Source organism: Astatotilapia calliptera, chromosome 12 (assembly GCF_964374335.1).
Source record: "Astatotilapia calliptera chromosome 12, fAstCal68.1, whole genome shotgun sequence".
Lineage (NCBI taxonomy): Eukaryota > Metazoa > Chordata > Actinopteri > Cichliformes > Cichlidae > Astatotilapia > Astatotilapia calliptera.
In genome coordinates this window covers 16,225,071-16,251,886 of record NC_137433.1, presented here as the reverse complement: position 1 = coordinate 16,251,886, position 26,816 = coordinate 16,225,071, and the positions used below count along the sequence as shown (strand labels likewise).

Sequence of the window (26,816 nt, the reverse complement as noted above, 5' to 3'; positions counted from 1 at the left end):
GTTCAAGCACAAGCGCCATAATAGCAGTAACCTTCTCTTATTCCACAAAATATTGAGCCGTCTTGGCGTGGGCATAAATCATTCTTGACTTAATGCAACAGATTGTATGGAAATAAAACCGTTATTCATTTTTTAAATTATCCATTAATAGAAATGATCAACAAATACCGTGGAGAATGTTTGCTATAGAATCTGCCACAGCAACTTGAAACTACAGGAGCAGGAGAACATGCAGGAATGGAGCTGCAAAGTCTCTTTAACCACCTGCTCTGTCCTTGCTTTTGAAATCAGGTGTACAGTCTGCAGGGTTTTATTCGGGCTTTTCAGGCCACACCATCTTCCAAGGAGACGCGTCGGAAACGCCGTCCAGTCATCACAGCTGTCACTCAAGTTTGGGGCAGATATATAAGCGAGACTTCCTCCCCCAGTCAGCCTGCACCTGCTGATCACCACACACACCCACACTCACACACACACTTGATTAATTAAAACAACTGAAGTTGTTACAGTGCACGTTAATGAAGGATTCGGAATGCATGGCTGTGCTTGGTGTCCGTAAACCTATAAGCGTGGATTTGTGTGAGAAGCGCGCATCTCTCCACAGACGCACAGAAGCTCCGAGCTGGATATTCCGTGCGCTGGAACACTGAGACATCTGTAGACGGTAGGTGTGCTGCTTTGGCTTGTAATGTTGTGCAAATTTAAATTGACAAAGTCTAACTGCATCTAAAGTCAGCACGTCGAGTGTGAGAAGAGCGGAAATGATGCAGGCACGATGCAACGTGCTTTTTATCCTTGGAGACATTTGAAAGTTATTTAGAGGATTTTTAATTACTTGCGTTTTGTCATCGGTATGTCCGACAGTTTTATAGCTGTCAGTCCACTCGCTTTATCTGCGTCGAGGTATTCCAGAGCTGACCCTGAAACTGTAAATATTTCCAATGCTTTTAAATGGTGATATGTTCTTTAAAATGTATGAGATCACGCTACTGGTACCAGCGTGCGTTATTATTATTTTCTCTCCTTTTTTTCTTGGCATAAGGAATACGGGAGTGTTAAAACAAACTAATAAAAAAGAAATATCGGGTCTTTTTGGCGCAGGAAACGAGCTTTGTGCCAAAAATCTCTGACCTATTTTTCCTGTAACATTTTTCCTGTGGACAAACGTGTTACATTCATTTACTCTCACTCTCGTCCATTGATGAACAGCGACTCATATGTGAGTTTTCTCTGTCCACTGTTCACAGTGTGGCGTAACTTCAGGACATAAATTGCTGCAATCTACGGTGTTCAGATATATAAACAATTAACTAAGGATCACAAAAGCAAGCACAGAGGCAAAAATATCGGGCAAATTCTCTAAAATCGAGAAAGACCAACCCAAATTTTTAATCTTTCTTAGAGACACAACAGTGTGGGGTTGTGTACTGGTTACTTGAGATATTGTGATTGACTGCCGTCCTTACACTGCACCTTCTGGCCATTTTTCCCCCTGTAATATTTCCTGGCAGTTCAAATATTCAGCCTCCACTGCTGGTTTTTTCTTCATCAACATAAATTTCTTACACAGTCTTGGCCAAATGTGTCCTTGCTGGGTGAGTTTATTATAGTGCTTATATTATCCTGCGTTTTTTTTTTGAATCATTTAAATTCCCTCACTTGAGTATATATGCTGAACTGATTTAACAGGGACCAACACCTCTTGTGCTGACCACATAAACACTGCACATACATGGTGCATGGGGAGATAATGGCGTGAGTCATCCAGCAGCATTTGCTTTGATATTGAGTGTTTGCATGGAAGTTTTGTGGAACTGACTGGGAAATGACTAGGCCCTACTCGTCTGAGTTACACTGAAGTAATAACCCCAGTTCATTTTGGTTTCTGCATGTAGTTAGTCAGTAAATTGTCACCGTAGTCTAATAAAAGGAATTTGCTTTCAGCATAGTGGGTTTTTTGTTTTTTGTAGCTACACAGGAGGAAAAAAATCATTTACTTCAAGGACAAGAAAAATAATTGGACAAAGGCTCATGAAGCTGCTCAGCCTGTCTGCAGGCCTGTAATAAAAGGAAACGCGTTCTCAATCACTTTGCCTGTTCTTGTTTGCACATGTCTCCCTTGGCCAAATTTGACATTTCACTGTGCATGTTGAACTGTACTTGACTCTGTTTATGATGTCATCTCTGTAGGCTCACACCATCCTTTCAGGATGGAGGTTTCGGGCAGTGGGTGGGTAGCTGAGCTCACCCCTCCGTGTGTGACACAAGCTGCAAATGGAAACGACTCTGGTCAGGTGTTTGAGGTGGCGCTGCAGAACAGCTCCTCCAAGCGCAGCCCCCAGTTTGCGGGCGTGGAGCTGCTGCAGTCCTTCAAGCTGCTTATCATTCCCTGCTACACCCTCGTGGCTCTGGTGGGCGTCTTTGGCAACTACCTGCTCCTCTATGTCATCTGCCGCACTCGCAAGATGCACAACGTCACCAACTTTTTCATTGGAAACCTGGCTTTCTCTGACATGCTGATGTGTGCTACGTGTGTCCCCTTCACGCTGGCCTATGCCTTCAACCCACACGGTTGGGTGTTTGGTCGCTTCATGTGCTACCTGGTGTACCTCATACAGCCGGTGACGGTGTACGTGTCAGTGTTCACCCTCACTGCCATTGGTGTAGACAGGTAAGTCACAATGAGTCAGAATGCAGTGGGAAAAACTGTAAGTAAACCTCCAGCATCTCGCTGGCATGCAGCATGCTGTGTCTGTGAGAAACAATGTACAAACAAGGACAAAAAACTTTTCATCATGAAGCGTTTGTAAACCAGCTCTAGTTATCCCTCAAAAACAAAGCTAAATATAGCATTCATTTTGCACACAACACCTAACAATGACTGTTGTCTCAAAGAAAATAGACACTTTCAGCAGCCGCTGTTTTGACATGCAGTGGCAGGATAAACGGTAATTGTAATTACTATTTTGATGGTTCAGGACCCCCTGCTACTTGCTTGTTTGCTTGAATGACTGTGAAACACTAAATAGCATGGCACCCTAACTGATTGTTATCAATAACACCTGTGTCTACCTTGCCATGCTACACCACGCATCAGTCTAGCTGCTGTGTGAAGGACCTAGTGAACAAGTTTCCGGCTTCAGATGCAAATTCACCTTGATGTGGTGAGTTTTTATGTCATCTGTAAAACCAACAAAGATTGTTTTTTTTCTTAAGTGCAAACATGACATGAATGTGCATAATGGCTCAAAAGACAGAGGACCAGAAACACCAGAGAAGGGTGAAAGTCCAAAACCTGAGACTTTAAATCAAGCAGGTGGTCACTGCGACAAAAAGGCAGACCCTCAAATCTAAAACAGGTGAAGGTCATTCATGACAAGAACTTACAAAGAACACAGTGGTATCTCCCTAAATGCAATACAGTATTAAATTATTTGGTTTTAGCTAAAGTGCGCATCACCTACTATTGATGTACAACTTCACTGCTTTGTAAAGTAGACCTATCATGCTCTTAAGCAGCTCTGCATGATTCACAGTTCAAAATAATCCTTAATTACCCTATACCACACCTTGTTTCAACCTGTATTCGTTTTGAGTCATCTGCCCTCAAAACTGGGTCGTATTCACAATCAAGGAGAAAAACAATCTTTATTGATTTTACAGCTAACACAAAAAACGACTACATTGAGGTGCAACTGTGGAACTTCTGATCTGGCTCTTAAACACCAGATTTGAAAGGCAGGTGGGCGGGGCTTCTGCGCTCACAGACAGAGCTGTCTGCCTACGATGACTGTACTTTCACTAATGTCTTACAGAGCAAGAGTAGAAAAACTGAATATAACTCTGTGTAAAACTGAGGGATCCAAGCTTGAGCTTTGAGCTTGTTTATTTATTGTCAACATCTGCTGTTGTTGCACATATGACAGAAAATAAGGAAAGACATTTGAAGCTACTCTACTAGTCTAAATATTCTGCACTAATTCAATCAGTTTAGTGCTACCTAAATGTAAGTCTGTCTGAATGAGGACATTATTGTTAAGTGAAGCTCTGTCGGACTCGTGTGTCTGTTTCAGTAACCCAGCACACATCTAGGCTTATCCATTCACCTTGGTTGCAGTGACAGAGCTGAATTAGATTTATTATTTGTGAAGCTTAAAACATGTTACTTTCCTGGTAACAGACAATTTAGTATTGATGTTGTGCTGCTGCCATTTTTCAGCCTGTATTATCCGTTGTCCTTAACAGCATATGGTAATTTGTGCGCTGATTACTGTCGCTCATATTGACTGGTAAATGTTGTTTGTCTTTGCCCCTGCCAATTACTGATTCCATCATTTTCTATCCACATTTCCTTTGCTCCTTTTTACTCATGGACTCCGCAGATACTATGCCACGGTGCACCCTTTGAAAAAGCGGATCTCGGTCTTGGCGTGCACCTACCTCCTGTCTGGGATCTGGCTGTTGTCCTGTTGTCTGGTGGCCCCGGCTGTGGCTCACACCTACCACGTGGAATTTAAAAATGAAGGCTTCACCATCTGTGAGGAGTTCTGGATGGGCCAGGAGAGGCAGCGGTTGGCCTACGCCTACAGCACTCTCTTCATCACCTATGTCCTGCCTCTGTCGGCCCTCTGCATCTCTTACCTGTGCATCTCCGTCAAACTGCGGAACTGCGTCATACCCGGCCACCACACAGAGAGCCAGGCAGAGGCTCAGCGCGTTCGCAAACGCAAGACCTTCCGTCTGGTGTCCCTGGTGGTGGCGGCATTTGGCATCTGCTGGATGCCCATCAGCGTGTTCAATGTCCTGCGTGACATTGACATCGATCTGATCGACAAGCAGTACTTTTTACTCATTCAGCTGCTTTGCCATCTGTGCGCAATGAGCTCATCCTGCTGTAACCCTTTCCTCTACGCCTGGCTGCACGACCGCTTTCGAGCTGAGCTTCGCAAAATGTTCACGTGCCGCCGTCGCATTGGCATCTCAGCCAACAACTGCGCCACAGCCAGTGTGGTATTGTGAAGCTTTTGTGTTTTAAGCTGAAACTGGGTACCCACACTCATCTCATTTTGGTAAAGCAGTGATAATATTTAAAACAGTCAGAATTAGAGCAGCCTAGGCATAGATGGGATAGGGTAGGAGTCTAATGTATGATGATCCAGCTCTTAGCCGGCATCCATATGATATACAAACTAAATTAGTAGGATACTGTCAAACATGTCCCCGTGTTGTTGATCAGACAGAGATATAGCATTACAATCCAGAGATATGCTCCATCACTCCTCTTTTCAAACTCTCCAGGATTGTTTAACACAATACGATGCTTTAGGAACAGGAAATAAGTTTACTGGTACTGATTTTCAAGAACAAGGGTGATGTGCAGAGCTGTAGAGGAATAAAACTCATGAGCCACACCATGAAGAGATGGGAAAGACTGGTTGAGGCTAGGCTGAGAGAAAAAGGTGATGATAAGTGAGCAGCAACATGACTTCATGTAGAGAAAGAGCACTACAGATGTGATGTTTGCTTTGTGTTGTTGGAGAAGTGTAGAGAGGGTTAGATAGAGTTGCACTGTGTCTTTGTGGATCTAGAGAAAGCATATGAAAAGGTGTCAAGAGAGGTGGTGTGGTACTGCATAATGGAATGAGGAGTGGCAGAGAAGCATGTGAGGGTGGTGCAGGACATGTAAGAGAACAGCAAGACAGTGGTGAGGTGTGAGATAGGAGTAATGGTTCCAAGTTTGGGGGTGAGATTACATAAGGGATCAAGTGTGAGCCCCTTCTTGTTTGTACTGGTGATGGGCAGTCTGGCAGAGGAGGTCAGGTCAGAGGAGTCTCTGTGGTGTCTGTGATGCTTGCAGATAATATTGTGAGAGTAGGGAGCAGGTGGAAGATTCGTGACAGAAGGATAACAGCAAGAGTGAAAAGGAAAGTTTGCAAGATGGCAGTGAGACCTGCTATGATGTGTGGTTTGAAGACGTGCTGGTGACAAAAAGACAGGAGGCTGAGCTGGTGGTAGAATTGAAGATGCTAAGAAAAGAATTACCAGGAGGGACAGGATTAGAAATGAGCAGACAGAGTTAGAGAGAGACAAGCTCGAGAGGGCTTGAGAGGGTTTGACATGTGCAAAAAAGAGATGGTGGATATATTGGACAAAGGATATTAAAGATGGAGCTGTAAGACAGGAGGAAAGAGACAAGATCAGATCAACCGTGACAGAGGATGCTGGGGATGAGATGGAGGGAGATCTGCTGTGGCGACCCCTAAAGGGAGCATCCAAAAGAAGAAGAGTAAGATTTACTTTTGGCATCTTTTTAAAATCTAGGATTTTATGAAAACATGTCCTCTTCACAAAAATACAGTAAAATGCAAATATTATAGATATGAATTTTAAGGAGCTCAGTCCCAACTCATTTATTTATCATTCATGCAAGAGAAGAGGCTGTAAACATAAGATTATTGTTGTTCAGCATCATATGTAAATAAAATGGAAAGTATGAAACGTAAAGTTACTAGACTTGGTACTGGGTGAGGAACATCTAAAGTCTTTAATGAAATAATGTCAAATAGATCACGTTTCCAATAAGTTATGAAGGATTTGAAACATATTTAAGAGCGCTTAATGCTTAATAAGAGTGCTTCACCTCTAGAGCGCGCCACGTATGTGAAAAGTTCAATTGGCTGCAGTTCGTGTGATCTAGGGTCATAACAGTCAGTTCCTTAAAAGTGAGTATGATTGCTTGCAATGGCGTGCAAATACATTTGAAGATATTTCATATAAATATATATATATTCTCCAGTTTTGCGCGTGATGGCTTTGCCCTCAGCTTTCGTGGCATCCCAGCTTTCTCCACCGTCTGTTTTGAATCCCCACGTGCCCAACTCTTACTTGGCATATTCACAGCAATTCGTACGTGTTCAAGTGCTTATTATTTATCAACAGCTGCTGATTGTTTGAGTGCTACCATATGCCTGAACTCTGATCGCTACAGCTTGAGGTGATTTTCTGCCATTTAAACTGTAAAGGCTCGAAATATATGTACACTTCCTACCCATTTACATTTACAATGCTGTAACTGCCGAGAACAACGCAAAAGACTGAGAATATTGTGAAAAAGTAAACACGCTCAAATGCAATGTTATTGTTCTGGATAAAAGTCAGGCAGCGTGTACAATAAAACATGCTATGTATGTTACCATGGCTACATTGCTTTTTCATCCTCGTAGGTATGGAGATAAGAAGCATAAAAATAAACCTGCCAGAAATTGGAAGACACCGAACATCTGGAATTGTTAGTGCAATTAGAACCTTCGCTGAGAGCTAAATAATTATTATGTAAATATTTCATTTAGTTGTGTTGTATATTACTTGCAAACACACAATGGTGGTAAACAACCACATGCACAGTCCAGAGGCATAATTAGTGTCTTTATTTGAAAATAAACACAGCGTTTTCAGGCATTTACATCAGCTGTAATATTACAAACACTGGATAGATCAGACTGTACATGCAGTGAGCTCTCACTCCAGAAAAACAACAGATCATACATGAAAAGAAGGTCTGGAAGGCACAAGTCTGGACAGACATACTGATTAATATTGCTATCATTACTGCCATGCTATCATCAAACAGTTTTAGTTTGTAAAGGCATCATTAGTGAAGATCAAACAGAGACAAGGCGACTTACTAAAACAAGTCTTTTACTCTGATCTTGATTTTTAAATTACTTCACAAAAGACAACAAAACACATCATAGTGCTCAAAGTTTCTAATTAATTTAAGGAGAACAGGAAACTGTAGTATAACTTGCATAATATTTGAACTATGAGCACAATGGAGACAAAATTGCTTAACTCGGTATACGATTCAAAATCTGCTGAGAACATAGCAGCTGCTCTATTTTAGTCGATGCTGGTTTTCTATGTAAGACCTCTCTGAAGCAACAATAGGCACAGTGTCTTTAAGGACTGGATATCCAGGTGACATTCATATGTGGTGAGTACAATATAATGACTGCTGTTAAGTGGTTAAAAGAATACATGCTTTCAAAAAGATGAGGCAAAGAAAATAAAAATAAAGACTTTAGTGGAGGAAGACAACATACATGAATGATTTCAGTGATTATTCACTACACAGCAAAACTTAGAGACTGCCCAGTGTAGACTTAAAAAAACTACTTTATTAAATAAAAGTTGAATCCAGTTTTCATTATTTATAATGATTAGTATATTTTGCAATAAGTTGCAGTACCTTAGTGTCGGGACAACATTTTTTTTTTTCTTATTTTTAATATAAAGATTTTCTGCTTGCTTTTTACACTCCAGCATCTATTTGTTTGAAAGTTAAAAAAGTGCATATGCTCTAAGACACTGTCTTATAATACAGTACAAACACAAACAGGAAGCAGAATTAAGTCCTGTTTACATTCCTTTACACTGGCTTGGCAGCATTGAGGGCATACAGGATACTCGGCTTCTCCTCAATGACACGGACCAACAGGTTGTCTATGTATTCCTCAAGCTCAACGATCTTGGCGTCCTTCTTGGTAAGGTCAGCCTGCTGCTTCACCACCATTGTGATCAGCTCCTCCTGAGTCAGCTGAGTGTACGGTCCACTTTCCACAGAGTCCATCATCTGAATGAAAAAAAAGATAATTTGGTGAATGCTTTTTAAATTAGGACATATTGAGGAATTCATTTAAGCACACAAAGAAAAACAAATCAAAGAAATTGGAATATAAAAGTTCCATTACTTTTCTGACAAAATAATTAATATCATCACCATCTGCCAAGTTAAAGAAAAGAGAGACAAGAAGAACTTTTGAGAAAGTTTCTAAAAGCACTTTGAGAGCAGACTGCCAGACGATCTTAGATGTGTAAAATCCAATCGTCTTATAGCACCACCTGGCATTTTTTTCCATGCTACTCCTTGTAAATAAGAGCACAGTGCAGACCATGTTGCACAGTGGAAAAGAGATTTTAGGTTATCCAGGCACGAATTGTTCCTGCAGCAAAAGCCGGTCAGGTTAACGGTGTTTACGTGCCAGTACATTATACCAGTATGACAGTACCTTTATCTTCGCTGGTGTGCTGTCCCGGACCTTTATCTCTTTCATAGCGTGGACGCTCTGGCTCTCTGATGTGCTCATAGGCTTCACGGGATGAGGCCTGTAAATAAAGGCATTACGTTACTGTAAGGCCTGATAGTTTACTAAGTAAATAGAAGAAGAGGTACAGAAACCCCACAGAAAATGATTAAGAAATATTTTGTGTAGGAGAAAAACAATTAAATGATGTGTTTTATCATCTTCCATAATCATTTCTATCGTATTCAAAGTGCATTTGAAGTGCAATATTCAACATTCAGATTGAAATCAAGTGTGAGGAAAGTTTCCAAGAAATCACAGCCTGGAAAACAGCCACACCACAAGATAAATCCCAGCGACTTATTCGCCTCCCAGTATAACAGCACCACGTGTGATCCACCATAACTGAATCAAGCTCAACCCTCATCAAAGGCTAACTCTGAAAATAGCCTGGTCAATCTCACCTGCGTGAATTTATCGCTAGCCCGCTTCCATTGCTATTCTGAGTACTGACAGGCTGAACCTCAGATGGTGACACCATCGCTCGCAAAGTTTCCTTCCCCCCAGACAAGATTTCTGGTTCCTCCATAACTACTTGAAGGGGCTCTGAAGCTTGAAAAAAAGATCGGTCTCCAAAAAGATCCTCTCCTTCACCGAAACTGCTCTGTGTTTTCCCATCATTGGGAAGCAGCAGTGGGATATCTCTGAAACCTTGAGTGGCAGTGGGTATTATCTGCTGTGTGGGAGTTGTGGATGGAAGGCTCTTCTTTCCTTTTTGTGAATTCTTTCTTTGGAAAGCAGGACTGTCTAGTTTTGACTCATCATCCGTTTTCCTGTATTCACTCTGTTTCTTCAGATCACTGCCATTAAAACTGGTGAAAGGATCTGGTGTTTTTTCTTGACCAAAAACTTTATCAAAGTCACTTGCTGTCATTCCCCAATCTCGAGGTGTCGCCTCCTTCCTACTAGCATCGCCAGTAAAAAGTGAATCACCGTTTTCCTTCTGCAGCGTCCATGGGTCTCTGGAAAGAAGCTGAGTACTGGGGAATGGGTCCTCCTCTGCAAAGCCGTCTTTTAACTTTTTGTCCGTGCTGCTCATACTTGAATTAGATACTTTTGGGATGTTACCGTTCACAGCAGATTGTGGTTCCTTTGTTAGCTCGTTGACACTGACCCTTTGTCTGGGTTTAGCTGTGGGTGCTTCTTTGTTCATGGTGGCCTGTTCTTTGCTTTGATCACTTGAAGGTGGTGTATTCAAGTCCATCTGGCTTGGTGTTCTGGGTGAAGGTGTGGGTGAAGGTTGCAGCACCTTTCTTGCACCATCTCCTGACGTAACTCTGCTTGAAGTGTCCGATATTACTGATGCTGGGGATGCAGGTTGACTACGTGTCACTGAAGACTGTTGAGAAACACTCGGGCTTTGTTTCTGACTGGAATCTGCTGCTGATCGTGGAAGTGGAGATGTCACTGGTTTAGGAGGAGTCGGGGCTGGTGCTTTTTTTGTTGACACAGGTTTGGTCTCCTGAGGTTTAGCTTGGGAAAGCCTCATGTTAGGAGTCTCCAGTGAAACAGAAGACCTAGGACTTGGTGTATGCTCCAATGGACCGTCCACACTCATCTCAGGACCCAAGAGTGCAGGTGCACTCTTGTGTTTCTGATTGACCTCAGCAATTATATTATCCCATCGAGGCTGCCCTTTCACCCCGTGTCTCCTCTGAGGGAAGAGGGTTTCATAATCTGGAAGTGGTACAGAGTTTTTGCCTGGTTGCGGTTCTTCTGGCTCTTCATAAGCCGGGTTTTGAATCTCTCTGACAGGAGTAAGATTTCCTCTGGTTTGGTTCCTGTAAGTGGGTGGTAGGAGGGCCCTTCTGTTCTGATCTGCCATGGTGGGTGAAGACCCCTCAGATCCAGATGACAAATTCTCTGTGTTGCCACGGGGAGAACTAGGTGGGCTTTGATTGCTATTTCTTGGAGCTAAAGATGAGTGGAGGCTGGAGAAAGTATCAGGGGACCCAGATGGGACTCTGGACAGGATGGACTCAGAGTTGGCTGGGGAAGGAGACAGCTGACTGGGGGTTTGGAAGTCAGCAGGTTCAGGCTCCAAAGATTGAGCCAATCTGCCAAGGAGTGAAAACAAAGGCCTACAGGTCATTACTGGCACCCACACTTTCACCAGTGTATAAACCGTCACCAATAACAAGCAGATAACATCTCAACAAGCAGGTAACTACATTCCCCATGTACTGGCTCATATAATGTAGCTGTTGTTTAACACTAATCAATAAACTCTTCACTTTGATTTATCGACTGTTCCACCTTTGTACTGAAACAAGCCGCTAGTATAACAAAATATTTTCCCATAAAATGGTCCACTATTCAATGAGAGGAAGCTGCTGATATTTACACATTTTACGGTCGCTCTTTTATCCTAATGACTGTACACAACAATAACATCATCCTACTTCGATCACTCCATGCAGGCCTAACACTGCAACATAATTTAAAGGCCATCTTTCATGGCCTAAATCTCTAAAACATTTTGGAAATCAAAGATTACTGCAACAACAGCAGCAATAAAAAGGTCATTCACCTACCATTATGATCCAGATCTAAGAATTCCAGTCCGATCCAGAACACAAACAATGATATTAAAAAAAGATCTTAAAAACAATATAAAAGAAAAGAAAATCGAACCAGCCACGACATTCACGCAGAAAGCAGCACTATGGCTCAGTCGCTCCTTATGAACTTTGTTCAGCCTACAACTTGTTCCACAACATCTTTACAGATTTAAACCCCACCTTCATTGTCATCGGTACAAACCAAACCGGTTTCACAGGTTCGTCAGCCATCGGAGGATGGAGTTAAGAGTAACTCATGACAAAAGCAAGATCAGATAAGAAGGTTGTGTAAATTCCAGGGTTCAGTGTTGAAAGGCATAATATACAGCAAAACTGACCAATCAGAAGCACGTGACATCATGACATATTTAGTGCAGACTGTATGGTTAAGTGTGCTTTGTGCAATGTAGTGAGAAAAAGGCCTACCTGGGTTTGACTGCAGACACTTTTGCGGTGCGGTTAAGGAAGACCATGGCAGAGGGGGTTTGTGCCTTGCTGCTGGATTTCTGATGATCGGTTGGGCTGACGTTGCTGCTTAGAGAAACATCTGAGCTGAGGGTGATGTCCTCAAATGGGTTGGTGGAATGACGGGAGACAGGCTGATTGGGATCTTGCGCATCCAAAGTACGGGCTGGGGTGGGCAGCTGTACCTCCTCCTTTTTCTCCTCCTTCTTCTTGATCATCCCGAACAAGGACGACAGTCTGTCACTCATGGACGCCTCCTCCTGACGTTTCTGCTCCTCTGCTCGACGACGCTCCTCCTCAAGCCGCTGATTTTCTGCTGCTTCCATCATCTTGCGTTGCTCTTCTTGCTTTCGCCTCTCGTCCTCCTCCATCTGTTTCTTCCTCCTGGCCTCATCCTCCAGGAAGCGTCTCTTCCTCTCCTGTTCCTCTTGCAGTCTACGCTCCTCTTCCTCCTGCAGCCTCTTGAGCTGTGCCCTGTGTTTCTCCTCTTCCTCAATCCTCTTTGCTTCTGCTATGCGCCTTTCTTCTGCTTGCCTTCTTTCCTCCTCCTCTTGATGGTGCTGTTGTTCTTGTGATGCTCTGTCTGTTGATGGGACAGATACACTCCTGAAAGCATCTGCAGAGAGATCAGAAGTGTGTTTGCGGACATCTTCCACAGAGCCTCGACCAGAGCTGTTTAGACTGAGAGTAGATCCACTCTTGGGTTCTGTCTCCTCTGTGTACACATGGCTGCCGTTAATGCACAGGTTGTTCAGGTCACTGTTGCTCTGCTTGGAGCGGCCCAGCAGGGAGAAAGGACCCAAAGACACCTTGCTGTCAGAGCTGCCGGTTCGTTTGTGTCCCAATTTGAATTTCTTCTTAACTGCGGGGAGAGAGACAGTGAGGCATGATGTCATTGTTGACATGCAAAACAACTTACGCAACTTGCGCTGGCAACAGCAAACAATAAACAGAGAACAGAGGTTAAATTACCATCAGGAGAGTTGACATTGAGACCAGATGAGCGGCTGCCACTCAGAGATGAATTCTTCTCAGGCAGCGTCCCCAGTGTGGACATGGACTGTGAGATGTTACGCTGCAAGTTTGATTTGGGGGCAAAGAGCTTTTTGAGCTTAGATTTCTTTTTCTCATCTGGAGATTGGTTAAGTGACTGCGCGTCAGCCTCGCCCTCACTGTCTGTGAGGACCTGGCTGACAGAGGGCACAATCGCTGAGGCCGAGTCGGAGAAACCATCCTTTTTCTTCCCTCGCACTTTGTCCTTTATCTTGGAAATGCGAGAGCGTGGTTTGTCCTGCATGGAAAGGTCAAACATGCTGGCTGACATATTGTTTCTCATAAACTGGATATCTAGCAGCACTTCTCCTCGTGCCTTGTCCTCTTTTCCCGTTTTGTCCACCAGCTTGAACCATCTGCAAATGTCAGAAATAACGAATCATGTGTTAAAACTGAGTTATCGGAAGATAACAGGATTTGACTTTTGTTTCAGAACTATTTATATGATTTATCTTTATATAGGATGCACAGATTCACACAAACACAAAAACCTGAACCTTAAAAAAAAAAAAATTGAGATAGGGCTGTGCGATATGACCAAAATCTCATATCCTGATATAAGAATTCTATCGTCCGATAACGATATAAATCACAAAAATGTAACATTTTCTGTAAATTCTGCGACTCTCGGGCAGCTCGTCTTGCGGGAAGTGTTTCCAGCTGCGCGTCATGTAGCTGGAGTCGAATGTTTTAACCGATGCATGAAACTACACATTTTTAGACATAAGTTGTAACAGCCGCTGTTTTCTTTGTGAGTATTTATTACACAGCGTGCTGTGGGGAAAAGCCTGTTCTAACGTTTGAGTCTAAGGTTTATTTTTTAGCACCTGGTGGCTCTTTTTTAATTCTCATCCGTAAATAATCTGCTCTTTCACGTGATTCAGTTTACTTTGAAAAGTCTCAACAGGATCTTGAGCTTTATTGTGAAAGATTTATTTGGAATATGGACACGCGATGTTGTTATCGTCGTTGTTGCTAACCACAACGCATAAAAACAGGCGCTTGTCCTTCCGTAGTGTGGTTACATAAAATATAAGAGAAAGAGAGAACTTTAAGAAATTAATATAGCCACTACAGTCACCATCAAAACGATGAGAAAATATTGCCATAAACAGTTTATTTTGCGACACCACGAAACAAACGATAGCGTAAAATGAAACGATAGACGTTTTTATATCGTCATCCGATATATATCATTATGTCGAACAGCCCTAAATTGAGACATGTAAACAATAAATCTTAAATCCCCCAAACTCTGTAACACAGGTTGATTTACTATTGCAACTTTATTCTCAGGATTTCTACTTTAGATTTTTTAATGCTGCCTCCACAGTCACCACTCTTATTCTTAAACACTGCTACAAAGTGCAAATTGAGTTAACTATATTTGTTTTATGTAATTACTATCAATCTTTTTCTCACAATAAAAAAATGTGATGGAAATTATACTGAAAATTATTATATACAAATAGATTTTTAAACATATAGAAAACACTCTAGTTGTTACAGGCCTCATTAATCCATCACGTCAAAATTCCCAGATACAATGCATTAGACATGAAAAATGTTAATGGTTTCAACAATTTGACAATTGTTATTGTGATTATAACGTGAGCTAAATCTGAAAATGTTTTTTGATTTTGGCTTATCAAATGTCCTGCAGTTTTTCAGTGTAATTTTGGAGTGTGCATTGCTTTTCAAAAACCTGCTTTTGGTCATGACATTACTCTTTTATACAATAATTTGAATGCAGGGCTTAAATGACGTTTTATGTATGAAAGACATTGAAGAATAAATATCTGACTGAAAAAAAAAAAAAAACTGAACCAAAATGAGCAGATTCCTAACACCTGTGATGTCTAATACATCAGCCCTGCTGGCATTTGTCTGCCGATTGTTAACCTGAGACTGACAGGTGTCTATACTGTACAGCTTGTTGTAGTTCCTGTTAGGAGTACCATGCCAACGGCAGCTTTGTTCAGGCTCCCCCATCATGTCCTCTCTGTTGCACAGGATCAGCTTTTATTTTCTGTAAGGGAAAGGTAAGAGTGTTCTGGAGAGGCCCGTTTAAAAGCAAGCCAAAACACGCAGTTAGTGCCACTGCATACTGTTGCTCTCCATTTGTATAATTTAAAACAAAGACATTATAAGGGCTCTAAAGGTTTTTCTCAAAACCATGCTATTATTAGATGTACTAATAGTTCAGCAGTCGCGCCCATTTTGTCAAGCCTTTCCCCTTTTTAACCTTTTTGTTTCACAGTACATTCCTCTGACCGTTTCACATGAGGTAAAGGTCACAGTTTGATTTCATTCGTGCAACATGTTGTGAATCTTATTAAAGTTCCGTCTGTCCTTGCATGACTTAAACTGAGGTCTCTGAAGCTATCTATTTCCGCCCAAAACGTTGTGTAGTCCTAATCTGACACCAAACTGCAATTTAAAGGAAGTTCACAGCCAGCACATTTATTTGTCATGCAGCAGATATGCAGATAGTCTGCTGTAGGGAAAAACAGCTAGGAAACAAGCATGGGAGTGAAACAGCATTCCTCACGGCACCTCCCTGTGTGTGTGAAGTGTGTTATAATTAAATTTAAGCTGACTCTAATTCAAACATTCTTCATCTCCCACTCTAAACCAAGAATGCCAAAGCAAACAATCGCTAGCCGAGTCGAGGCACAAGGGTACGGAGATAACATTTTCACAAGTCAGTCAAGAAACAGCTTTGTCCTCTTGTCTTCAATAACAACAGGGCGTGCACCAAGAGGACTACGAAAACAATATGAATTAACACGAGTACTAACAAGCTGTCAGGCTGTTCCAACTTTTGTATTGTTTGCACATGCATATAAAGCCTCCTCCCTGACGCATGAGCTCACTGGTCTTGCTGGACAGGTTCCCTCTGTTAACTGTCAATAGCTTCCCTTTCATGTGTAATGATTAACAAACATCCTTATCTTGTGAACCAACACCAGCCAGTACGGATGATTCAGCCAATAAAAAACAAAGAAGTATAAAAACAATCTCATACAGATGGGCTACAATTGGCTGTTACTGTTCCACATACAGCCATGTTAAAAATGATCTTTAGGAAAGTTTAGTCTGATGTCAGCATTAGGTAAGTCTGATGTTACTGGGCGTCATATTTCACATGGATGGGAAATTCTCCTGTACGCTTTGTTTGCAAAATACTGTGACTCATATGTCTGAACACATGAGTCCTACTCTGGGAACTGCCTCTGCATTAGGGCTGCACAATACGAGGAAAATTGATAACGGCTGATAAAATTGTTCAATACTGCCACGATCACACGACATCAATCAATCAATCAATCTTTATTTATAAAGCACTTTTCATACAGAGAAAATGTAGCACAAAGTGCTTTACATAGTTAAAAGCAGCCCACCCCACCCTCCAACTCACTCCCCACACTCTCAATACACATATATCCCCCCACCCACACACACATACACATACACACACGCGCACACTTAAAGAGTAAAAATTGGGCTGGGCTCGCATGAGCCAAGTGAGGAAACACTATAACAGAGAGCCGTCTGCACCGGGAGCCGGTCACAGACCGCAGCCTCCAGGCTGGGCACACAGCAGGAGGGAGGCAAAGGAGCCCCCCAGCCAGGCTGAGAGGACCCCAGAGACCCAGCAGCCACGGTCAATAACAGCCCCGGTGCAGAGGGCGCCCTCCGAGGAAACACTGGAGATATGACGCAATACAATATATATAGGGTAAAATGATAAAATAAATAAGAACAGGATACAATATAAATATAAATAGAATAAGAAGATTAAAAAACAAATAAGAATAAAATCAAACAAATATTAGGTAAATCCTAAATTAATAATAGAATAACAGGATAGAATAAATAAGCATAAAATAAATAAACGCTAAGTAAAAGCTAAATTAAAAAGGTGGGTCTTGAGCCTGTTCTTAAAAACATGTACGTTCTCTGCGGCCCTGAGCTCCTCCGGCAGGCTGTTCCACAGACGAGGACCATACCACTGAAAAGCTGCCTCTCCGTGAGTATGTGTCCTGACTTTAGGGACAATCAAAAGGCCAGTACCAGAGGACCTCAGGGTCCGCGAGGGTTCGTATGGTAAAAGCAGATCTGAGAGATAAGAAGGCCCAAGACCATTAAGACATTTAAAAACCAATAAAAGAACTTTAAAATCGATCCTGAAACACACGGGGAGCCAGTGCAGCGATTCTAAAACCGGTGTAATGTGGGCCCGCCCTCTGGTCTTCGTCAGCACACGAGCTGCCGAGTTTTGCAAGAGTTGTAAAGTTGAAATATTCTTCTTAGGAAGACCAGAGAGCAGGGCATTACAGTAATCAATGCTACTGGTAATAAAAGCATGCATCAGCATCTCCGTGTTGGCCCGAGAGAGAATAGGGCGGACTCTGGCTATATTTTTTAGATGATAAAATCCAATTTTAGTTACATGTTTAATATGTGGGATAAAACCAAGCTCAGAGTCAAAAATAACACCCAGGTTTTTCACTTGTAGCGAAGGACATAGTGAAAATGCCTCTAATTTAGGCAAGAGTTTCTCTCTCTGAGCCTCAGGACCGACAATTAAAACTTCAGTTTTGTCCTGGTTAAGTTGTAAAAAGTTTTCTGCCATCCAAGATCTTATATCCAAGATACAGTTAAAAAGGGCATCCATTTGTCTGGTGTCATCAGGAGACACGGAGATGTACAGCTGCGTGTCATCAGCGTAACTGTGGAAGTTCACTCCATGCCTCCTGATGACACCGCCGAGAGGGAGCATATACAAATTAAAAAGTACAGGGCCTAGAACCGACCCTTGAGGCACACCACATGTCATTTTATGGATCTAGAGGAGCATGTATCCATACTCACCATAAAAGTTCTGTCAGAGAGATAGGAAGTGAACCAGCTGTGTACAGCACCAGAGAGGCCCACCATGACATGCAAATAATACACAAATACTGAAGTATGCATATTAGTCATACAGTTCAGATCAGCACATCTGATATTTTGTGGGCGTACTCTCTTCTTCTTCCCTGTATAGTTAGCAAAAAATGATGGGTATGTATATAATAAAATGATTTTTTTTTTCATTAATATCCTTACTGGTACTAAAACAGAAGTAGAAAAGTCACTGGTTTATTTCATGTCAAATCACTGTGAGCCTTCTGCTTGAGTATCTCAAAAACTATTAAAGATAAAAGCCTGAAATGTTCCACTTGGTTTTTCTTTACAAATTACAAATGGATCAGGATTCGTAACTTGGAACAGAGACTTAAAAAAAATAGACCATATTCTCTAGTTTAAATATGAATAAATATACAAATGGAAAATTAAAGCTGTCCTGTAAAGTCATAACTACAGTAGTGAAACAATCATTTTGTTACATTTCACAGTAAAGCAAAATGAAAAGTGTAAAATGCTTTTAAAAAAATGAGACCACTCTATTTTCACTCAACTTTCGTGCTGGACTTAGTGAATGCGACAAGCTGTACCACAAAAATTGCCTCCAAATAATGTACAAACACCGCAGCAGGACTCCTTATATGTCCCAGCAAGCAAGCTCACATTACCACTATATTATACTCTTTACACTGGCTCCCAGTTGATTGAAGAATTTGTTTTCAAATTCTCATGACTGCATACAGAGCACTACAGCGACTAGCTCCAGACCATTTATCTCAATTTCTTCTCAAGCATACTTTTTAGTGTCTGTTTTACCATGTTTTTATCAAGGTTATTGCTTTTACTTATATTTTTATTTTCTTTTTAGATTAAAATGTTAATTTTAGCACTTTGTTCATTTATGTATGTTCTAAACAACTCATATTAGCCCAATAAGTGTGCTGTGGTTCTGCATAGCAGTGGTAGATGGGAGCTCCTGAAAAGGTTAGAAGACTCTTATTATTTGTTTCTTTTTGTTTGCAACAGTTTTGATTGCAATCACACCAACAAGCACAGTTATCAAGAACTCTAAAAACAGAGTACCCACTTCAGCTGGGCACAGCGTGCACCACCTCCTCACTGCCCACTGAGTCTTTATAAGAGACGAGAGACTTCAGCTCCAGGCAACAAAACACAGAACAGTCGATACCACTTTTTAATGTCTCAGGCACCGGGAAGGTAGAAGACAAAAACAAAAGCGGTACCACCACAAATATGTTGTAGATCAGCGGTCCCCAACCTTTTTTGCGCCACGGACCGGTTTATGCCCGACAATATTTTCACGGACCGGCCTTTAAGGTGTCGCGGATAAATACAACAAAATAAAACTAGTACCGGTACTGAAAAAAGAAGATTTATTCATAACACACGTGAAAAGTCCCAGGAAAACAGAGTTAACGATAAAAACGATAACAAAATAACACTGAAAACCGATAAAAACCCTGAAAACCATACATTTCACAGGGGGTTGGGGACCGCTGTTGTAGATTACTCTAATGTATCCAGGACCCCAAGCTGAGAGGAGGCATTTGTAAATACAATGATTTTTCTGTTTGAGTTTGTGATTTATTTATCTTGAGTGTTCGCCCTGTCATGCTCTCCATGTTGAAGTATATCTATCCAAGATCTTGTCCTTACTGCCTCTGCAGAGACAAATTAATGGACTGTTTGACGTTTTTAAAATTTAAAACCTACATAAATAACATCTAAAGGCGAAACGGATTACCTGGAAACTGGACAATAAATTAAATGAATCATTTCAGTGAGTGTTTCAGCAGAACTTTCAACCACCTGCAAGTTTAAGCTTTCAAATGGCTGGAATTTCCTGCTTTGTCCTTTGAGACAATAAACACTGGGTTTAGGACAATACGGTGCAAAAATAACTATTACTTGTAGATCATTCATAATGCAGTATAGCTCAATATCCTACTTGTGAAAAACTGAGTTTAGAGGAATCTTTGAAAAAAAAAACCAAAACATTTAAAACAATCTGGTATATTAAGATAGTAAAACTTGCATTCATAGAAAAAAATGCACTCCAATGGAGCTGCAAAGATGAGTAAGTCCAAGTAAATTGTTAAACTGATATCTATCTATCTGATGTCTGGCCTTAAAACCTAATTTCATCTCGCTAAACTGTTTTGTATTAGAGGAAAAGTGTCAGGTTCCCTTTCAACTGGAAAACAAAGCCTTCGGTGTCACACCCTGTATCACCACAACAGGGGAGCAGCGCAGTAATCTAACACCAGATACTTCAAGGGAAAACCAGCAACATCCAATACCCCTGCACGCATACTGCATCTTACAGAACAGGAGGAGCAGGACAAGGCAGGAGAACGAAGGAGCTCAGTTATGAAATGGAAATAGCAGGGAATGAACTTTGGCATGAACATGGAAAAAGAACCTGAGCAAGCAAAAGATAACATTTCAAATATGGTGGTACAATAACAAAGAGCATGAGGTCATTCCAGCACCATAATCTAGGCTGCCCCCGGGGTGAGTGATTACTAAGAAGTAGCAAGCGCTACCTCACTCATTCATTACCAAAGGTCACTTCAAAGTTACTGGGAAAGTTTTACCAGTGTAGCCTAAAATAAACCACCTTTATTTTTAACATTGCTTTTACATAAGAGGGTGTCCAACCCAATTTGACAATTCTAAAGCAAAGCTCTGTTTGGATTCACGTTACACCCACGTTACACCCATGTCAGCGCCATTCATGTAATGCGTCTGGGTGTGAACAGACATATTTTAAGCTAGTCTTGAGGAATGCTCAGGATTAACAAAAGCTAAGTGATTTTAAGGCATGCCTCCACCATCAAGCATTAGTGATTGTCATTGTCTTAAAATAATTTGTGAAGTAAAAGTGAACCCACAAGCATGCAGGGTTGGACCAATGACGACAGACAAGCAAAGGAAAGAATGATCTCAGACCATTTTCCAAGCAAGTCAGTGGATAGTTTTAAAACACAAACACAAAAGAAAAAAGGAAGAGGAAGAGGACAGAGGCTCCACCCACGTTCATGTTTATCTTTAACAGCAAACCAAAAGAAATATATGACATCAGAACACTGAATTATTCAAGTGGGTGTCTAGAAACTCAACTTGTCTAGATAAGCCCTGCAATTGCAAAGTCAGTAAACCAATAAACTCAATGACTATGACATTATTCACTGCTGTGTTTCACAGTGGACACATACAAAGTCAAAAGATGCTCCAGAGTATTTCACATAATGTAATTCTCAGTGACTATAAGCCGTGCTGCCGCTTTATAACAAACATTGACATAAATTCTTCTGGAATTCCTTTTAATTGAATAAAAAGCTAATCTGGTGGTAAATGGTAGGTAAATTGTTAGACTTACTTTGGGCAAAGCAAATGCTGGTAAACTAGATCATCAGACAGGCACTTATAAAGCCCAATAGGTATGCTAATACCTCCTCAGAATAGCTGAAGCAAAGTTCAAGTCTGCAGCTGAGAGGTAAAAATCGAATCCAACTACCCAGTGATTCTAAAAGTTAATATACAGCCCTGGAATTACAGTGACACATGATAAGCCAGTCACAGTAAAACTGGTGGCACTTTGGCTGTAACATTTATTAAGATTACTGCTTCTTCAAAGTCTGTTCTCTTCAGTGGGAAACGTTTTTTTTAGCAGAATATAGATACCAGCTAGAGAACTGTGTGGAAACAAACTCGATATCAGCTTACTTACCCCTTCCTAGAAACAATGCATTTAACCTAGCCTTATGGTCTAGACTACATTACATTTGCAACTAGTTTGCTCTCCACTGTGTGCCTTTCTCTTATTTTTGTATACTTCTCTCTTGTTTTGTATATACATTTCTCCTGTGTCCCATTTATTCCTACTGTCGACTATTTATAGTTTATTCCGGCACGGTTTGTGTGGAGCACCTAGAATTTCATTGTACATGTACAATGACAATAAAGGGCCCTATTCTCTTCTCTTCTATATGAAGCTCTGAAACGAAAGTTATTTGGATAGTCATTTTTCATTGTGCAGTGCTCTAAGGCTGCTGCTGCACTAAAACCCAGACTCATTATAAATGTAAAAGAAGACTTAAACATACTTAGTCAGAACTAATGGGGGAATCTGTGAGACCCCAAACCCCTCCCAAAACTGCTTAGCTGACACTTACTCTGTCTTTTTGCGAGCCTTGTTGTCATAAAGCTGCAGCAGGTTTATCACAGTTTGGCCCAAGAACTTGTCCAGCCCTACTTGGGCACGGTGCATTACTATGATATATAGCATACAGCGCTCAGCGTTTCCCGGGTGGAAGAGCGGCAGGTCGAACGAAGCCTCTTCTTTCCACACCGGATCGACAGACTTCTCAGCCACGGAGGTAGAAAACTTGTCTTTGGCCACTTGGATGATGGCGTAGGAGTCGTTGGTGCCATTCTTTCCCTTGGTACGCAGGTTCCGAGCCTGGTGCACCGTTACCTGGACACTCGTAGGATACGACTGCTGGCTCTGGTCGCCCAGAGACATCGCTAAAGTCCGTCAAGCCTTCCTAAAAGTTATTCAGAACTGTCTCGAAAAATACCTCAATAAAACGGAAGACTGGTTAACCTTTTCTTGAACTCTGTTGTTCACCTTCGGCGTCCTCTGCGGTTCTAGGTGTGGGTTACCTAGCTTGACTTCAGTTCGGGAAGCTCAGTATGATGTCGTAATACTTCTCCCTCCTCTTTGGAAGGCTGTGCCTCAGCCTCTGATAACATTTGAGTTCAGTTCACACTTACTTTACATTTACATTACATTTGCATGGTAATATTAGCCTAGGTAACCCAACCAGGGCACTGTAGCGCAACTAAATCCTTCAAGAGGCTTTTATAAACACAGTTCTTTCCGCCAAGTTGAATAGTTTACTTCCCTGATGTAAGGAGTTCCCGCCCATACTCTACATATCGCTCTCTGATTGGCCAATTCTTCAGTCGTTTGTAAAAAGTGAGTTAGCGATTGGATCGCAGAGGAGGAGGGCTTTAATAACTCACAGACCGTTAACCGTGGCTGAAAAGCACTGACCAGGAATCAGTTTAGCCTGGGAAACGCAATGCAAGACTGAAAGAGGTCAGCAGTTACCACCGAACTGAGTCCAGTGCTGGTAATTGCGTGCTTGTAAGGGACAGAAAATGGCCATTTTTAAAAACGTAAAAACATTTTTACAACACATTTTTACAAATGTTTTTTTTATTTGTTAAGTCTAAAACGAATGTTTTTTTAATAATTTAATTAAATTACTATTATTATTAAGCAAAAAATAATTACAAAAAATATTGTGTTTTTACGTCATTAATTTAAAAACTACCAGTAATGTAATGTACTTTTGTCTTACTTTGTTTTTTACATTGTTCTTTGCCTGCGGGAGCACAGGGAACAGTGTGTTACAGGTAAGACTTATGAAATTACGTCACAGCAACATAAATCTAAGGGCATCTAAAATCCTATCATACAGTAACTATGAATTCATTTATCTACCAGGCCCTTTTCAACAAAGTTTAAGCCATTGCAAATTATTTTCAGGCAATGTCCCTTTAATGAAATGAACATCATATTAAGAACACAATATTTCATATGACCACAATAATACTGGGTTTTTGTAGGCTTGTGTAATTGCAAAATAGAGTACACTCCACTGGATATTTCAGTAAATGAAGACGATTGGGTTATTTACAAAATGCAACATTCAGTTATAAATAATTAAAGATCTGAATTATTGAAATCAAGCAACAAGCAGCTGTGGCTCCATTCTTCAGCAACATAAAGGTTTTTCTTTGGCACAAAGAAAAATACATCAGAAATTAAACAGAATATTTTAGTGCCCTGATTATTTTTCCTTTTAAATAAAGACATTGTCTTGCATGCAACTTGCAAATTGGAAATTGTTAACAAAAGCATAGTTACTGATAGAGAGGCAACATTAAGATTATATGTATACCTATCGCCCATGATATTAAATGAACCAGACAAGTCTATCTTTCAATCAACAAAATCATACCACTCCTATATAATAAAATATGACAAAGAAAGAGCATATTATGACACAGCAACAAGTGTAACAACACAGGGTGTGGTGCCCAGAGAACAATGGAGAAACGTGGCAATGAGGTGCGTAGCAGAAATACTATTTCCTGTTAATGTAATTTCCTGAATTGCAAGTGCATTAAAAAGCTCATAAAACAGAAGTATGGCTTTGGATTTGTGAGTCAACTCAAGGCAATACTACGGTGGCCCCTAAATTACAAACAGCTCGACCTCCACAATCAAAAACCTGCTAAATACAGCTTAAAGGAAATCTCAATCCAGGTTCCTCTGCTATCCAGGAGGGGGCAGTCATTCAGGTATTAGATCAGACAAGGTCTGAGTGGGTATATTGTGAATTTATCACACAAGAGAAGCTCCAGCAGTGCTGATAGGAGTACATAGAAATGAAAAGGAAACATTTTTTTATATTTAAAAGTTTCGCATAGCCTTTTTATTTCACTCTGAGATTCTGTACAGCCACACTCACGCAAATCCTCTTCTGTTGAGTGAGCGCGCACACACACAACCACACACACACACACACACACGCACACACACACTGAAGCATAAACTTGCAGACAACATAGAAGTGCATACATGAGTAACACAACCAGTTATTCGAAGCGCACATAAGGGTGAAAGTTTTTCCACGGATTAAATGCATATAGCTTGACTTTGGAAATGGCCCATCTCATAAACCATTTCATGCTATAGTTGATATGCATAGAAAAATCACAATTAAAATATTAAAGCTTTCATTAGACATCTAAAATCAACATCATATGCCAATTTTAGAAATGACTTGTACATTTTTTTTATAAGATAAATGTGTATCTTATTTTTGAAAATGACAATAAAAACACCTGCCTTAGTATTTTTTTATTTTTTAAATCATTTCACAGCAAACTCTCTCAACGCTACTGAGGCAAAAGTACCAGTTTAGGGTCCTGGATGCCTTCATGATATTATATCTTAAATTAGATAATTATTAAGAGACCGTTGAAACATAACCCAGTCATTCAAGAGTTCATTAAGGACATGCATAGTTGTTCACATGTAAGCATAATTTACACCGTGGTTTCACTTTTCCACAAACCACTCTTCATTCCAACAGAGCTCTGTGATTGGTCTGTGCCACTCATGTCCTGCTCTAGTTCCAGCACAGAGTTTTTCAGGTTGCCATTTTGGCCAGCGGCCCCCGGCACAGTGGCGGTGTCGCCGTTCAGAGGGTAGGAGCAGCGCTTTGTTTCCGCAGAAGCTGCGACTTTTAAATTGTCTCTGCTGGCACATCGCCTCTGAGCGTTTTGCATGGCCACTCGGCTGGCCATCGATGGCAGCAGGGGGAATGGTTTGCGACTCCCGCTGCTGCCTCCATCGCTTCCCTCCGAGGGGCTCGTAGCTACTGATTCTCCCACTCGCTTCCCGTTTGTCAGCACGCTGGCCTGGTTCTCTGACAGACTGTGGTGAATGCTGCCATTCTCACTTGTGGCTTGTTTGTAAACAGCATGCGATGAACTGAGGTGGTCTAAACCTATGGGCCCTAAAGCTCCAAGACTGCCCCCACCTCCAGCAGCCCTTAGAGCTTTGAGACGATAGTGACCTCTGCCCTCGCCCCGATGATAGTATTGACTACTGCCTTGTTTAGTTCTGCTGCTCGCTTTCCTTCTCTGGGGCTGTCCTGGGGCTGCAGAGTTAATGGTGGGCAGAACATTGTTTGTAGGCTTGGTGATGTTGTCAGTACTGGTGCTAGTGTTGTTGCCCGTAGGAGCACGTGAAGTGCCGTTTGAATTGTCTTGTGTCGCCTGCAGCAGGTTGGTGAGCTTGCAAGGCCCTGGGCCCACGCTGCTGATCCCACTTGGTGTGGATGACGACCTAGCTGATGAGGAATTATGAGAGTCACCAGGTGGATGGCAGTTGATAAAAAGCTGGGATCCCTGTTCAGAGGTCTGGACCCCACTCCCAGTAGTGCAGGTATGGGTGTAGGTAGACATGGGATGAGGGCGTTGATAGCCTGGGCAACAAGCCAGCCAAGAGGTCTGGACATCTTGTCGCCGGAAGCAGTGGTGCACCACCAGAAAACCCCCCAAAACTGTTGCGACTATCCCATAGAGACAGCTAAACAACAAGCTAGTGTGACCTGTAAGCCACACTGCCATGGCTGCACAACACCACAGAGCCACAAACAGGAAGTGGGTGGCCACCAGCACAGAGAACTGTGTCTTGAGCGAATACTGATCCTCTGGAGACATAACAGGGTGTACAGGTCCAGTCACTGAGTCTGTGGAGAGCAGGCTGGTACTTCCTGCGAGCGCAGGATGGCTCTCGGTCACAGGAGAAGACAGAGTGGTTCCTGTGCATTCTTTGGCCCCACGGCGCCTCAAGCGAAAAACAGTGCACAGGAAATAGATCCAGGTCACCAACACCACCAGGCCAGCGGGGACAAAGAAAGACCCCAGGCTGGAGCGCCGGACCAGCCAGCAGCTGCAAGAGGCAGAAAAGATTGCAGGAGAGTCAGCACAAAACAAGGACATCTTTGTGTGTCATTCGCTTCAGCAGCAATCCAAACAACACAAAGTCAAGGGCCAAATGGCTCAAGGATAA

General features: G+C 41.7%; 3 protein-coding genes across 4 annotated transcripts in view; 1 reads left to right on the top strand and 2 right to left on the bottom strand.

Annotated features, from left to right (window-relative positions):
• Positions 1-445: 445 nt before the first annotated feature.
• Positions 446-8,039, top strand: prlhr2a (prolactin releasing hormone receptor 2a). The gene is made up of 3 exons (XM_026187140.2): positions 446-664; positions 2,191-2,671; positions 4,383-8,039. The coding sequence occupies exons 2-3, from the start codon at positions 2,211-2,213 to the stop codon at positions 5,017-5,019; spliced, it is 1,098 nt and encodes a 365-aa protein (XP_026042925.2). The 5' UTR covers positions 446-664; positions 2,191-2,210; the 3' UTR covers positions 5,020-8,039.
• rab11fip1a (RAB11 family interacting protein 1 (class I) a) lies at positions 7,405-23,208 on the bottom strand. 2 transcript variants are annotated; one of them, XM_026187137.2, is made up of 6 exons: positions 22,333-23,208; positions 13,142-13,578; positions 12,131-13,031; positions 9,548-11,200; positions 9,069-9,165; positions 7,405-8,632 (listed from the first exon to the last, which is right to left on the bottom strand). In XM_026187137.2, the coding sequence occupies exons 1-6, from the start codon at positions 22,680-22,682 to the stop codon at positions 8,429-8,431; spliced, it is 3,642 nt and encodes a 1,213-aa protein (XP_026042922.2). In that variant the 5' UTR covers positions 22,683-23,208; the 3' UTR covers positions 7,405-8,428. The 2 variants fall into 2 exon arrangements, with proteins under 2 accessions (XP_026042922.2, XP_026042924.2); XM_026187139.2 differs by lacking the exon at positions 9,548-11,200.
• Positions 23,209-23,707: 499 nt separating this feature from the next.
• The window catches only part of adgra2 (adhesion G protein-coupled receptor A2), a 39,705-nt gene continuing 36,596 nt past the window's right edge, over positions 23,708-26,816 (bottom strand). The window contains exon 19 of the mRNA XM_026187328.2: positions 23,708-26,696. Coding sequence (XP_026043113.2) covers positions 25,283-26,696 — 1,414 coding nt within the window. The 3' untranslated portion in view covers positions 23,708-25,282. The remainder of the gene's footprint in view (positions 26,697-26,816) is intronic.

Bases quoted from the DNA above. Each gene is read 5' to 3' on its own strand.
- rab11fip1a (XM_026187137.2), bottom strand. From the start codon at position 22,682: ATGTCTCTGGGCGACCAGAGCCAGCAGTCGTATCCTACGAGTGTCCAG. The intron at 13,579-22,332 runs GTAAGTGTCAGC...TGACATTTGCAG, and splicing joins AAGGCTCGCAAAAAGACAGA to ATGGTTCAAGCTGGTGGACA. The intron at 11,201-12,130 runs GTAGGCCTTTTT...ACTCCTTGGCAG, and splicing joins GTGTCTGCAGTCAAACCCAG to ATTGGCTCAATCTTTGGAGC.
- prlhr2a (XM_026187140.2), top strand. From the start codon at position 2,211: ATGGAGGTTTCGGGCAGTGGGTGGGTAGCTGAGCTCACCCCTCCGTGT. The intron at 2,672-4,382 runs GTAAGTCACAAT...TGGACTCCGCAG, and splicing joins ACTGCCATTGGTGTAGACAG to ATACTATGCCACGGTGCACC.